Source organism: Myotis lucifugus, unplaced genomic scaffold, assembly GCF_000147115.1.
Source record: "Myotis lucifugus unplaced genomic scaffold, Myoluc2.0 scaffold_5, whole genome shotgun sequence".
Classification (NCBI taxonomy): domain Eukaryota; kingdom Metazoa; phylum Chordata; class Mammalia; order Chiroptera; family Vespertilionidae; genus Myotis; species Myotis lucifugus.
Genome location: NW_005871053.1, coordinates 20,680,700 through 20,697,328, shown reverse-complemented (window position 1 = coordinate 20,697,328; position 16,629 = coordinate 20,680,700). Strand labels below are relative to the sequence as shown.

At 37.5% G+C, this 16,629-nt stretch overlaps 1 protein-coding gene across 1 annotated transcript in view; it reads right to left on the bottom strand.

Annotated features, from left to right (window-relative positions):
• Positions 1-16,629, bottom strand: part of CCDC148 (coiled-coil domain containing 148) — a 211,262-nt gene that overhangs the window by 144,308 nt on the left and 50,325 nt on the right. The window contains exon 2 of the mRNA XM_023743804.1: positions 1,971-2,092. Coding sequence (XP_023599572.1) covers positions 1,971-2,092 — 122 coding nt within the window. The remainder of the gene's footprint in view (positions 1-1,970; positions 2,093-16,629) is intronic.

Here is a 16,629-nt window from a genome sequence, read left to right as displayed (position 1 = left end):
TTGCTATCTCTAAATTAGGTGAGAAAAGAAGACTCCACAAAGCATATATAACAATATTCCCAATACATCTTCCTTAATACAGAGATAGTAGAAAATGAAAATTGTATTAAAAAAGGAAGAAAGTGTTTGAAAATGATGAGAGAAGTAATTTAGCAGCTGATAACACTGAGAAATTATTGTAATGTCAAACTTCAAAACCTCATTAACTATTAAAAATTTTAAATACTTTATTATTTGATAGTGATTCTGTTATCAAAGTGAAATTCACTTTGTTCACAGGAGGTCACAGTTCAATTCCTGGTCAGGGCACATGCCTGGGTTGCGGGCTCAATTCCCAGTGCGGGGTGTGCAGGAGGCAGCCAATCAATGATTCTCTCTCATCATTGATGTTTCTATCCCTCTCTCCCTCTCCCTTCCTCTCTGAAATCAATAAAATATTTTTTAAAAAACATAGAAATTCCCTTTGTTCAAATAGTGATTTTAACACTCAAACATTCCACATTCCAAATTGTTATTTTTTGGTGCATGATGGATAGATGGGTGGGTGGATGGATGGATGGATGGGTAAAAAGATGGACAAAATAAATATATCGATAATATTAGGACTATGTACACATATGTAAATATGTATGTGTACATATTCTAATAGTGACAAGGCTGTAGAGAAAATGTTTGTGGCAGCATCTTTATTAGAACAATACTTTAGGAAAAAGCTAAAAAACATGCATACTTTTTTGCTCAGACATTCCAGTCATAGGAATTTATCCTATGCAGTAGAGGATTCTAAAACATGAAAGGTGTCCATGCATGGAGACATTTACTGAAGCATAATTTCCAATATCATAAAATTGGATATAATCCAAATATCCCAAAATGGAGATGTAATAAGACATGTATCTTTTTCTATTTGGAGTACTCATCAATCCTGTTTTTGCTCAATTTATTTTTGCTAGCCTTAATATCCCAATTCCAATGTCACTTCCTCAGGAAAACTTTCCCGTCCAATTGGAATCAAGTCTTGTTATTATACACCAGACAGTATGTTCTATTGAAGTTTATACTTAATATAATTTTATTTGGGGATTTATTTGAGAAACACTTCCCTTTTCCCACTCTCCTGCAAAAAGTACATTCCATGAGAGTAGGGGCTATATTTTATTCACTATTCACTATTGTATCTTCAAGGCACATGATAGTTATTTACTTGAGTAATTAAATATCATAAGATAATTAAATATTATCAAGATTACGTGGCAAAATATTAGGGGGAAAACCATACAGGGTTTTATGTCTATGTTTATCATGGAAAAAAATCAAATATGTATGTATACATTTATGTATGTATGTATATGTATATGCTGTATATATACAGTAGGTCAGAATAGAAGTCAGAAATATAAAAATAGTTTTATTAGGATGATGTTATATGTGATTTTCCCAAGAAATTCAAGAGGGAAACATATTGCCTGGTAATCCTAAACCATACATGGTCCTAAAATACTGTGCACAATCACTTGCACATAAACCCCTTTCAAATCTGGTCCAGATTCACCCTTTGTTAGGTCAAGGCAAAAACGGGCATTCTAGAACAGAGGCACCAAGGGCATACTTGAACAGTGTTGCAGAAGGAGCCTTAAATCAGAGGGTATTCCATAGCTGGCATTTACTCGCAATTTTTATTTTTCAGATTAAGATAGAAATTGTTGAAAGCTAATGAAATAGCAATCTTACTAAAAAATAAAGTTGAATTCAGACCTCATAAGTTGTTATGAACATTAAGTGAGTAAACTGCATAGCACAGTGTCAGAGAACATTCAATAAATGTTAGCAGCTATTCACTATTATTAATAGTTAGAAGATTCTAAATGCTATTTAAAATGTTATTTATTTTCACATTTACATTTAAATATTTTACTTCCTAGCAATTCAGTTTTATAAAACTAGAAAAACACCCACACACAACTTCTAACCTTTAGCTCTGTGGAGGCAGCAGCTAATTTTTTTGCTTCAGTTAATGTGTGCAATTGCTGATAGTCTACTCGCTTATACTTAATGCTTCTCATTCCATTTTTCATACAGAATACCAGATTATCTGTTTTCCATCAAAAAATAAAATGAGAAAGAAATAATATCACGTTATTGGACATCAAAATACAGTTATAGCAGCATGCTGACTACCAGTCTTATTTTAAGTATTTTAAAGTAAATACAAGAAATAATATATTACAACATTCATAGTATATTTGAACCTATATCTATAGAAACTTAAAATATATTACCACTATATTCCTTGCATAAAATTACTTCTAAATGGCTATAAAAAATACTTTCATTTAAATTAGTATAGTGAGAATATTTTTTTAATATATTTTATTGATTTTTTACAGAGAGGAAGGGAGAGGGATAGAGAGTTAGAAACATCGATGTGAGAGAAACATCGATCAGCCGCCTTCTGCACACTCCCTACTGGGGATGTGCCCACAACCAAGGTACATGCCCTTGACCCGAATCGAACCTGGGACGCTTGAGTCCGCAGGCCGACGCTCTATCCACTGAGCCAAACCGGTTAGGGCTAGTGAGAATATTTTTAAAGTATAATGCCAAGATACAAAGTGTGACTACTTTTTTAATTTAAAAAATGTTAGGCAGCAACTATAAGTATTTAAGTATCACATTATTATGAATCAAATTAAGTAAATAGATCTTTTTAAGTCATAGCTGTATTTCTTAGAAAAACAAAAACATTCAATTCAATTTGAAAAAAGGTTGAAAATGAAAGCTAAAAAATGTAATAGGCCAAATAAAACCAAAATGATACGAATGGACAGAGTGAGGCGCTGTCCTAGTCGCCCCATCTGCTCCCCAGCCTCGCAGGCCATACACAGATGAGCCGCGCTGCCCTGAGCGGTGGCCAGCAGAGAGCTGAGGTCACCATGAGTCAGAGGCAGGTGCTGCAAGTGCTGGAGCAGTACCAGAAAGCCCGAGTCCAGTTCCAGCAGACAGTGACAGAGCTGGCGACCAGACCCCCAAACATGAGACCCTGCAGAATGTGGGTGTAATGTCTTTTCTGAGGCCTATTCTTCTGGATGTGGTCCCAACAATTCAGCCGACTGCCGCTTTGGCTCTTGGGAGACTGGCTAATTATAATGATGACCTAGCAGAAGCAGTTGTCAAGGGCGACATTCTTCCACGGTTTTCTTCTTCAATGGCAGAACAGAATTCTATTCTAAATATGGCCTCATCCTGCCAAAGGAACAGAGCATGCCAATCATCTGGACCCTGCTGACGCCAGCTCCATCCCAGAGCCCCCACCTTAACCTTTCAACAGACCTTAAAAACCTCAACCCCTCACGGAGATAGGGCCATTAGCTATCTTTCGCTCTTGGCCCCTTTCCTCCCTTGGAGAGTAAATACACCTCTTTCTGCTCAAAAATAAATAATAAAAATAAAGTGATATGAAATGTTTGGACAGGCATTCTCCATCCAAATACTTAGTTTAGTTTATTAACTATTTTGATAAAGTAAAACATAAGAAGAGAGTACTTAGGCCAAGTCCAATAAAGAATAATAACCTGATTAATTCAAGAAAAAAATACTTTTACCTTAATTATGAATCATGTGTCATGTAACGTAATTAAGATTTGTTAAGTATATCATGGATCACATGACTATAAAAAGGCTCTAAACAATTTTAGGACAAGCACAATGAAGAAAAGCATGGTTGAAGATGATTAAAACACCCATTGTATTGAAATAGCATAGTACTGGCACAAGAACAGGCATATAGATCAATGGAAGACAACAGAGAGGCCAGAAATCAACCCGCACCATTATGCTCAATTAATATTTGATAAAGGAGGCAAAAGCATACAATGGAGTAAAGACAGTCTCTTCAATAAATAGTGTTGGGAAAATTGGACAGGTACATGCAAAAAAAATGAAACTAGACTACCAACTTACACTATACACAAGAATAAATTCAAAATGGATAAAAGACTTAAATGTAAGTCACAAAACCATGAAAATTTCAGAAGAAGCCATAGGCAGCAAAATTTCAGACATCTCACATAGCAGTATTTTTGCCTAGGGCAAGGGAAACAAAAGAAAAAATAAACAAATGGGACTACATCAAACTAAAAAGCTCCTGCACAGCAAAAGAAACCATCAACAAAATAAAAAGGAAACCCACTGTATGGGAGAACATATTCATTAATGATACATCTTATAAGGGGTTAAAATTTCCAAAATATATAAAGAACTCATTCAACTCAACAAGAGGAAGACTAACAATTCAATTAAAAAATGGGCAAAGGACCTGAATAGACAGTTCTCCAAAGAGAACATACAGATGGTCAATAGACATATGCGAAAATGTTCAACGTCACTAATCATCTGAGAGATGCAAATTAAAACTACAATGAGGTATCACCTCACTCCTGCCAAAATGGCTACCATCAATATACCAACAAACAACAAATGCTAGTGAGGAAGTGGAGAAAAGGAAAAATCTGGTACACTAGTGGAGATGCAGACTGGGCAGCCACTGTGGAAAACAGTATGAAGTTTCCTCAAAATATTAAAAATGGAACTGCCTTTTGATCCAGCAATTCCACTTCTGGGAATATATCTTAAGAAACCCAAATAACCATCAGGAAGAATATATGCACACCTATGTTTGTTCATAACAGTGTTATTTACAATAGCTAAGATCTGGAAACAGCCCAAGTGCCCATCAGTAGATGAGTGGATAAAAAAAGCTGTGGTACATTTACACAATGGAATACTATGAGGCTGTTAAAAAAAAAAGAAGAAGAAGAAGTAACTCTTACCCTTTGCAACAGTATGGATGAAGCTGGAGATTATTATGCTAAGTGAAATGAACCAGTCAGAGAAGGACAATATCACATGATCTCACTTATATGTGAAATCTAATGAACAAAATAAACTAACAAAATAGGACCAGAGGCATGGATACATGGAACAGACTAACAGATCTCACAGGGTGTTAGGGAGGACTGGAAGAGAGCAAGCAAAAAACATATATGCATAGCCCATGTACACAGGCAATAATGTGGTGAAGACCTGGGGTGGTGCAGGTGCTAGGTAGATGAGGGCATGATGGGGGGAGAAATGGGAGACATCTGTAATAGTGTCACCAATAAAAAATATTTTTTAACACTCATTGTAAGGGAACTAAAGAAACCTTCAATTTGATCCCAAAAATTAGCTTTCCATGATTAAAATTTTTAAAATCAACATTCCAACTTTATATCATGCATAATCCACCATAAATCATAAAACAGATGTGGAAATTAACAAAAAAATACCTGAGCTATCTTTTTTCTGAATTGTCATGAATGGTCGGTCTCTTTTATTCATGCTTTCCATATCTGTCAAGGAAACAAGAGACAGCTAAATTTTACAATGTGATTTTTTTAACGTTTTTAAAGATGTGTTAATTGTAGTGTTTTTTTTTAATAAGGCCTAGGACTAGGTGCACTTTATTAAAGTTTTCTTCTCTTGCTCTTAGAAGCCTCCTTCCATTCTTCCCCCCCCCTTGCCTTTCCTGTTCTTGGTCTCCCCAATCTCTAACTTCTTAATTCCCCACTCTTGGATTGTGCCAGTGGCTGATAAATATTTTGTAATTAAAAAATTATGTATGTTTTCCTTTGAGTTCCTGGGAGGAAAGAAACTACATAAATTAAAGAACAAATCAGCTATCCAACTTACTCTCTACTTCGATTAAGCAATATTGCACTTTTGGTGGACATGGGATATGCCATCCACTTATACAGAGCACCTGATGCCCAGCTGTCACCTCCTTCAGGGATGGACTCACCTGCAGAGTCCAAAGGCATACCATTGCTGGGGCAGCCTACACCTAATGAATGAGCAAGACAGGGATGTAAAGACCCAGCAGCTTGGACCCAATGTGGGCCACTCTGATTTGCAATATGTGTTCCAAAGTTCCTTGCAGGGTTGACCCAGACTTTGTTGAACCTGCATTGAAATTTATTTTTTCATCACTTCTATTTTTCTTCCTCCATCTTCCTTTCACAAGTTTGGATCCGTGGATAAATATATAGCACTGCAAATTCTGCCTCAGCATCTCCTGCCTGAGGAAGTATCCACTAAACTGAACTGAGCATCTCTAGGGCATCAGACTAATCAAGTGGTTCACAAATTTTTGTTCCATATACATTAGGTTGAATTGTAACCCACCTTTCTATTCTTTTGATATTGTTTCTGTTAAAAGTGTTTTTGTTAAAGATGAATTGTCAACTAATATGTAACCTGTGAATAAGCAGCATATTTGTGTAAGAGTCTAGGACTAGCTTTGGGGGAGGAAGCTGACTCTAGCAACCAAACATTCTGACTCCAGAAGACTTGCTGACTCTCAACCATAAAAATCTGACCTCTGTTTGACCAGTTTCAAGATAATCATCGGAATGCAAACGTGCTGACTTACACGAAGAGAACTTTCAACCTCTTCCCCCTGATTTCTTTTTTCTGTTTCCCCTCTCCATCCTAATAAAATTCCCTGCCTGCACTAAGATGTTAAAAAGGTATTTCGGATGTGAGTCTGCCATCTTCTCAAGCTGCTCAGGCACTTGAATAAACCATCTTTCCTGCACCAGCACCTGTCTTTCAAAGTGGCAGGCAGTCAAACCTGAGTTCAGTATCAGAACTACCCATGTCTAGTGGCCTTTGCAGTAGCCTAAATCTTCTTAAATGGAAGGAAAAGTAGCACAAGTCCACGACTTTTGGAAACTCTGCCAAATTACCAAGAATCATGGTGATTGATTGCCACCAACTTTAGGAATGTAGGGATAAACTCCAATGTGTAATTCTATAGGGTCTCTGGTCAAGGAATTCATTTTTCAAGCCTTTAATAACATTGCCAAAGAGTCTTGTTTCTACTCACAACCACAACTTATCCATTAAGATTCTTCTTCTTTTCAGAAGGTATTGCACATCCAATCTGTCCATCTACACTGCCTCAAGTCACCATCACCTTCAGCCAGGATGACAGAAGTTTCACTTTGTATCCTTACAGTCCATTCCCCACATAGCAGTCCAAATAACCTCTTAACATTCTAATCTGATCTTGCTTGAATTCCTTCAATGGTTTGTCATCAACCTTTAGAATAGTATCTAAACTTCTTCTAATAGCTTTCCCTTATCTCAGTGGTCGGCAAACTCATTAGTCAACAGAGCCAAATATCAACAGTACAACGATTGAAATTTCTTTTGAGAGCCAAATTTTTTCAACTTAAACTATATAGGTAGGTACATTGTTATTAACTTAATTAGGGTACTCCTAAGCTGGCCTCTGCTAAAAACGTCCTCAATCTGACTGAGGTACGTTCGCTGAGGTCGACCCCTTCCAACTCTCCCATCCACACTCGTCTTGTATACTTGTTTCGTCTACCTCCTTTCGTTCATCCTCTCTATATGTCCAAACCATCTCAACATACCTTTCTCAATCCTCTACACTACATCTTCTTTCACTCCACAACATTCCCTAAAATTAACTTAATAAACTTTACTTAAAGTTTTAAGTCAACTTCAAACTGTACTGCGCGCCCACACGTGGTATTCTGTGGAAGAGCCACACTCAAGGGGCCAAAGAGCCGCATTTGGCTCGTGAGCCGAGGTTTGCCGACCACTGCCTTATCTCATTCACACATTCCAACCACATTGTTCTTTCTATTTCTCACATACTAAGGTCATTCTGCATCAAGACCTTCCCACTTGCTGTTCCCTTTGCCTTAAAGACATTTCCTTCATTTTTTACCTGGTTGGTTCTTTCTCAACCAACATGTCACCACCTCAGGAAGACCTAAAGAGACTTCTCTATCTAAGTAAGGGATGACCCCTATTTCTCTCTCATCCTATTCTTTCATTCTCATAATAATGTGTACTAGTCTTCATATTTGCATGTTTACTGATTTGATGTCTGTCTCCATCCTTAGACATGTGGCTCATGTTTGTCTTATTTCTGATTATATCCCCAGTGCATAGCACACAATAGTAAATGCTCAATAAATATTATGTAAGGAAAAGGTAGCTGGTGGTAACTAGATAGCTTCTAGTCCCTCAGAAGAACTGTAATAACAATTCCTAAATCTATACTATAGCCTCTCTCTACCAACAACAACCTTTCAATTTTTAAAAATCTGCTTTGATAGCATAACCTACAGACAGGAGTAGCAAATTTAAATGCCCTGGGCCATCAGGTAAGTTAAGTGAGGGAAGCAAAAAGGTACACAACCATAGGGAGTGGCAGAAAACATGGAAAATGAAAGAGTATTTCATTCTTAACAATAATCAAATACTTTGTTTTTTAATGCAGGTACTAGACAAATAAAGTGAGTCTACAAAACAAATATATGCTGTTCTCAGCAGCCAGCTTGTGAGATCTGGCCTACTGCATCTCACCTCTAGTTTTCACTTCATTCTCCCACCCATAACTTACCTAAGTTTGTCATCTCCATTCAGGAGAGACCTCATCAGTACTAATTGATTAGTTTTAGTCTTTCCTTATTGGAGAGCTTAGTCTCTATATATTTAGGACTCATTTTTCTTGGGATTTAGATTGCAAGATTGAGGCTCTGAAATAAAATGGGGTTTTGCAGATTCCCTTTTGGTTACCCTAGGTCTAATCCTGTTTAATTTCTTCCTCTTGGTTTTCAGAGGAAAATTACGAAGCCCATACAATGTTTCTCACCATTTCTACATAGTTCAAACTTTAATTATGACTATAGAACCTTATGAGATAGGATATATGGCAACACAGCTGCAATCAATAAAAGCTACAGGAACTGTCAAGAAGTAAAACCATCCCCCACCAGATTTATGGCTTCAAACCAGTGAGACCAGCTCCATCCAACATGCGACTTATTTTCCCGAAGGGTAACCCCAAGCCTCATTATACACTAGTTTTAATACATTAGCATGCTAAACGACACACCCTGTGCCATTATGATCAGAAACAAAAAGCCCATATAAGGACACAAAATGGTAAACAAGTTCCTCTGAGAAACCTCTACCCCTTTCCCGGGAAACTCCTGAGTAGTCCCCCTCTTTATTGAATACCCTACCCCCCACCCTCTTTAAATGAAACTCAATAAAAGAAACAAATTCTGATAGAGGGGGGATGCTCTGTCTGTGGAGTAGCCCATTCTCTGTCTAATGGCCTCACTAATGAACTCACTTTCACTTTAAACTCTATGCGGGCTCTGTTTTTAATTCTTTCCTTCGCGAAGCTAGAACCCACAGTGGGTCATGAACCCCTGAGTCCCCAAACCCCTGGAACGCCTGCATCACTTATACTAGAAGACATTCTGGAAATCATGAATTTGAAACCTAGTTTGTTTTCAACTATATAGAACGCCAAGTGGAAAGACTTCTTGACCTACATTTCTTAATATTTATATATAAATCATAAATAACTACTACTCATCTTTTAATAATGTGAAATAATTATTAAACTGGAATATTATAAAACTGATTTAATTGTAGTGTTTATTTATCAGGGAATTAAATAGACATTCAGATTTAGAATCTAAAAAGTTCATATATAATCTACTTATTCTAACAAATTGCCAGTTATAAAAATAGTCTCAGACGTAAAGTGTGGTATTGGGAATAGAGTAAAAAATATTGTAATAACAAATACTGTAATAACTGTTTATGGTGCCAGATGCATACTAGACTTACCAGGTGACCACTTTGTATATACATGTCTAATCACTATTGTACACCTAAAACTAATGTAATATTTTTTTAAAATATGTTTTTATTGATATTAGAGAAAGAGAGAGAGAGAAAGGGAGAAGGAGAGAGAAAGAGAAACATCAATTTGTTGCCTCCTGCATGTTCCCTACTGTGGATCAAGCCTGAAACCCAGGCATGTACCCGGTCCGGGAATCGAACCACCCACCTCTTTACACAGGATAACAACCAACCAACTGCGCCACACTGGCCAGGCACTAATGTAATATTGTGTGTCAAATGTAATTGAAAAATAATTTAATTTTTAAAAACGTTCTCACCACACACAAAAGAAATAATTTACATAGTCTAGCTTCTCATTTTAACATTTGAGATGATTGAGGCCAGAAAATTGATGAAGATCACAGAAAACTTCAAGCCCAAAATCTCATATTCATAGTATAAATATTTCTGAAAATGAAGGTTCATTTCATAATCAAAGTGGTAGCCTAAGCCAATCTGAACTAAAATCAATTGGGAGCAACCTTGACCCAAACTGAAATTTTTGCCTATTTAATGTGAACACACATACATTTGTGCAAAAGTGTTAATGTATTTAGTGATGGGATGTTGCCCAGGCACCATCAGTTTTAAGTAATAAGCTCTACATCACATTTCTAAACATCTGAAAAATTCAAAATACATCTGGCCCCACAGGGTACAGATAAGGGATTTGAAACTGTATTAAGACATTCTCTGATTCCCTAACAAGCATATGTCATCTAGGTCATTTCAATTTCATGCTTACTAGTGACAAATTCAAAGTGGCTACTTCAACCTCTAGTTAAAATGCTTTTGGCTGAGTAATGGCTACTTGAACAGAATTTTCCATGTTCAATAATTGAAGAGCACTTAGTTTCACAAATTATTCCGTGTTCACAATGTGTGACATTTTAGAATTGCTTATGAGTGTTATCAAAATGTTAAGCCTTACATCTACGCAATTACTGAAAATATTTTAAAATAATATATGTTATGGGAAATTACTTATAGTGTAGGAAGCACATTTGATATCCAATTTAATGATAGCTTTGCAGTAGCTAGAAGGTTGAAAAACATTTTAATGTAAAGTTAATTTTTACAAATTTACTAGAGAATCTAAACTTTAAAAATAAAAAAAATACATGACCTCAACTAGTCTGTTCCAAGTAGCTAAGCAATCAGGAGTTTAGAGATGAGGGTGAAAATAGCAAAGAGATCATTTATATAATGAGGTAATCTTTTTACAGTATTAAAATCTGCATTCTTCTCTTTCCTAAGAAAATCTTTCTTAATACACTGAAGAAGAAAAGGTCAGTTGTACTTAGACTTAAAAATGCATAACATGTGGATAGTTTGTTACTCTAAACTGCTTAACTGTGTAGATAGACAGATTAGCTAATCACCCTCTGAGGATGTTTTCAAAGCTGATGGGGACTCTGCCAGGCCAAACAGTGTGAGAACAATATATTCAGAAAAAATAGTTTGGATGTAGCATCAAATTATAACTTTTTCATATGAAAAATCTCAAGATATTTTAAATGTTAATTCAAATATTATAGCCAAAGTCTAACTTAAGCTGTATTTTTCCAACACGCAAAATTCTCTTTTAGATTTTAAGCAGAACAGCACACATTATTTCCATTATGAGACATTATGCATTATAGTTATCACAAGGTAAAATGATTGTCCTGGAAAAACTAACAGAACCTAACTGTACAGAAAACTGTAAGGTAAAAATTAAAATGTCCATCTCTATTTAGTCCTTATACCCCAGCTGTGCTGTTTCTTTTTTTTAAATAAATCTTTATTGTTGAAAGTATTACATATGTCCCTTCCCCCCCCTTGCCCTCTCCGCCCCCCCTTCACCTACCCCCAAACCTTCACCATCCATCCACTGTCTGTGTCCTTGGGCGGGCTGTCTGTGTCCTGGGGGGGGGGGGGGAGATCAACCAAAGCAACACCATTTCTTTAACATGATCCTTTCTCCTTTCAGTTTGTCCAGTTCCTTCCTTAATCATTAAGCCCTTAGGACATCAGATTCTGATCAGCATCAAACTGTCTTAAGAACAAAGCCTCAGGCCAGTTGACCACAGAAGCAAAGTTTAATGAAGCTAAAGATAACAACTAGACTTCAGTTGTGTTTCAGCCCCAGACCCAGGAAAGCAATTAAAGACCACACCCTCATGAAACCAGACAGAACAATTCTATGGCTGACATTAGGAACTGATACAATGATCAACTGCTCCCTACTCTGACCCCAACCCATCAGTAGAGCCCACAACCCCAACTCCTTTAGCCACCAGGATTAATGATTTCCCCCTATATAACCCATCCTCTGGGAGCCATCCAGGAGCCAGGTCTTTGAGCATAAGTTACCTGTGACTCAGCTTGGCACCATTTCCTCAACTAATAAACCCTTACTTTCTTGACTTCACAGTCCTCTTTGCATTTGCCTGGGCTTTGATATGTGCAGGCAAATTGACCCCTTTAGTCTGGTAATAGTCTTTAGCCCTGGTAGTCATTTTCAATGTTTTATTTTATATTCTTTCAAAGATTTTCTATGCATACACAATCGTAATCATTATATATACATACAGTTCTACAAGTTGCTTTTCATTTAATGACTTGATTATCTATCCAGGCAAAGCACCTAGAAGTTTTTGAGGGACTTCAGAGTTCCACAGAGTGGAGTCTCTCATGCTCTTACTCCCACTATGTTCTCAAAGCTATTTTAATCATTCAAAAGCCCAAGAGAATGCATATATACCTAGTTTAAAGAAGTACATAGTGTAAAAACAAGGGGGGTGGGGCGTGTTATAGGCTTTGAGGTGGGGGATTTTGCAATATTCTTTTATCTAATTTTCTGATCCCAACTATCATCACACAAGTGCCTGGTTTAATTATGCCACATAACATAGTTACAGGTTCTGAGGATTAGGTTGTGGGCATCTTTGGGGAGCCATTGTTTTGCCTACCACAAGCATTGTGCATTCTACAAATGGTTTGGGAATCTATACAAACAATTTGGAGGATATGAATTATATGATAATTGATGAAGAGGTTAAAAATAAAAGGGTCCACAAGGAAGCAGGCAAGCTTCTTACTTCAAATCTAGGTATGTAGGATGAGAAGCTGGATTCCCAAATTGGGTCAGAAGAAGGTTGACAAAGTCTTCAGTTTAAGCACACCTAAAATGGCAAGTCAAGTCAGAAGGACACACTCTCATGCACTCTGGAAAGGGAAAAAGTCTCAAAGATATACAAATAGAGCAAGTTGGAAAGGATACTGCAACTGCAGGTTAGGTTCAAAGGGGACTTTATGTATAATGAGATATTTGCATTTTTAAACAAAGAATGTATCTACATATATAAAAGCCTAAGCAACCAAATGACCAAACGATTGGTCGACTGGTCACTCTGATGAGCACTGACCACCAGGGGACAGACGCTCAATGCACAGGATCGGGCTCCCTTCTGTCATGGATCGGGCCTGTGGGGATCAGGCCAAAACCGGCTATCTGACATCCCGAGGGGTCCCGGATTGCAAGAGGGTGCAGGACAGGCCAAGAGACCCCACTGGTGCATGAATCTGTGCACCGGGCCACTAGTATATGTATATCTATATAATTAAGAATAATAAATATTATTCTCAAGTGCTTCAAAATCTCAAATATTCATGATCTACTAAATGGTTTCCCACTGCTTTCTAGGACAAGGTTCAAACTCGGCAGAGAATGACAAGGATCTTTTAAATTTAGCCCTATCCTATTTGGTCCCTTCCTTACCCATTTCCTCATATGCATGTTACACTCCAGCATTTTAAAACATTTTGCAGATTCCTGAATACACAATGTCTGTGGTAGGCAGAGCAATGGCTCTCCAAAGATGTCTACATCCTGGCCCTCAGAACCTGTGACTATGTTATGTTACATTGCAAAGGAGAATTAAAGTTGCAGCCAGCTAATCAGTTGACTTTATCCATGGAGGTTACCCGGGATTACCCAGGTGGGCCCAATGTAATCACCAGGAATCTTATAAGAGGAAGACAGGAGGGTCACAGTCAGAGGAGGTAGGATGACAGAAGCAGAGAGGAGGACTTAAAGATGCTACTCTGCTGGCTTTGAAGTTGGAGGATTCAGACCATGACCCAAAAAATTCAGGCAACCTTTCGCAGCTGGAAAAGGCAAGGAAATAAATTTTCCCTCAGAACCTCCAGAAGATGCAGCCCAGCTCAAACCTTGATTTTAATCCAATGAGCCCTATTTCCGATGTCTGACCTCCAGAATTATAAGATAATAAATTTCTGTTGTTTAAGCCACTAAGTTTGTGGTCATTTGTTACTGAGCAATAGGAAACTAGTAATGCTCTGTCACTCCTCCCTGCCTTTGCACGTGCTGTTGCCTATGCTTGCAATGTCTTTCCCTGTTTTTGTCTCTCAGGCTAATGCCTCCTTATTTTTCATTCCCATCTTAAGCATCCTACTGGAGCTTCTTTTAATCTAAGTAGAGATGATTTTTCTCTTCTCTTGTATGAATATCTATTTTGTGTATACCCCTACTGATGCAGTTATTCATTTATTCCAAAGATTATTGAACATCTATCGAATACTAGACAAGGGATATAGATTTGTTCAGGCTCTGCAGAGAAGCCTGTCCTGGCCATCTCATCTGAAACCGCCCCCTCCCTCCACCATTAATCATTCTTCATCTCCTCAATTTAATTTTTTTTCTTCATAGCACTCTTCACTAAATGACATTATACTATGTACTGATTAGTTTATTTGTTTATTGTTCCCTTCTACCACTAGGATGTATACTCCACAAACACAAGGCCTTAGTGATCATCTCTATTTCTCCAGAGTGCCTAAAATCATGCCTGACATATATTAGACACTTAATATATACATGCTGAAAAAGCATCGAGTGATTGCATTACAGATTACAGTCCTGTCTCTAAGGCTTGCTAGTATTAGAGACAAACACAAAGTTTTCACCTCCTCTTCTTCAATTTTTAAAATCTAGGCTGGCCTGTTTGAGATGAAAATGATTATCAAGAACAAACTCTAAACCAAAATGGGCAGTGGATTGATGTGCATGTCAAGAAGTAAGGAAGGAGGAACAATCCCACTTTATCTTGGTGAGTTTCAGTACTGACCGTAAGTTCATGTAACTGCAGCTGAATGTGCCCCTTGACCAGCAAGTGATTGAGCTGCCAGTCACAGCACACAACCCCCCACATGCAGAAGCCTGGGCAATGTCTGTATTTATTAGGAATCTAAGGCTATATATGCTATCTTACTTCTCCAAGGGCTGAAGGGCAAAAAGGACATTCTTTGCATAATAGACACATAATCTGTCTTTGCTCCAACATATACTGAGTGAAAAAGGCAAGTTGCTCCATGATACATACCTTATGATAACATTACATAAACATGCACAGACACAAAACAATATATGTATATTACACACACACACACATACACACACACACACACACTTACTCACACTCTACAAAGGGAAAAAGTCTAAGGCAGTGGTTCTCAACCTTCCTAATGCCACGACCCATTAATACAGTTCCTCATGTTGTGGTGACCCCCAACCATAAAATTATTTTCATTGCTACTTCATAACTGTAATTTTGCTACTGTTATGAATCGTAATATAAATATCTGATATGCAGGATGTATTTTCATTGGTACAAATTGAACATAATTAAAGCATAGTGATTAATCACAAAAACAATATGTAATTATATATGTGTTTTCCGATGGTCTTAGGCCAGTGGTCGGCAAACCGCGGCTCGCGAGCCACATGCAGCTCTTTGGCCCCTTGAGTGTGGCTCTTCCACAAAATACCACGTGCAGGCGCGCACGTACAGTGTGATTGAAACTTCGTGGCCCATGCACAGAAGTCAGTTTTCGGCCTGGGCGAGTCTATTTTGAAGAAGTGGCGTTAGAAGAAGTGGGGGGTGTCAGTCGGTCGGTTGGTTGGGCTGCGGGATACGCAGCGCGGGGGAGGCGCCAAATATCAACAGTACTTAAACTATATAGGTAGGTTAATAATGTACCTACCTATATAGTTTAAGTTTAAAAAATTTGGCTCTCAAAAGAAATTTCAATCGTTGTACTGTTGATATTTGGCTCTGTTGACTAATGAGTTTGCCGACCACTGTCTTAGGCGACCCCTGTGAAAGGGTGGTTCGACCCCCAAAGGGGTCGCGACCCACAGGTTGAGAACCGCTGGTCTAAGGGATATACAAACAGACCAAACTGGAGAGGATATTGCAACTAGAGGGTAGTTTCAAAGGGGATTTTATTTTTATCTGTAATGAAATCTTTGCACTTTTTAAATTTCTTTATTGATTAAGGTATTACATATGTGTCCTTATCACCCCATTACCCCCCCACAATCTTTGCATTTTTATAAAGAGAATATATATGTGGATATAATTAAGAGTAATAAACATTAGTGCAAAAGGTCTTATGTCTAAATAATTATATTATCTATTGTAGGATTAATGCAGTTACACTAGAGATGAAAAACGATGATCCAGTGGGTTCAGCTAGTGAGAGCCCCAGAGCCTGATCCCCAGTCACACCATTTCTGACCCTGCCGAGTTTGGGCTACTTCTGGAGCACCCGGACCCTACCAAGTTGCAACAACCTTGTGAAGCCCAGGCTAAAATATCCAGTTAACTTTATTTTTAATTTGGAATATAATCAAATAATATTTATGCAAATTTGTTATGCCTTGTATATTTCTTCTGAAATCTTTAACAAAATGATTCAAAACAGAGTACTTTTTCTTCTGATTAATAGTCACAAATGCATTGCTTTTTCTGTTAAGTACAAGCTTGTTCATTAAAAGAAAAC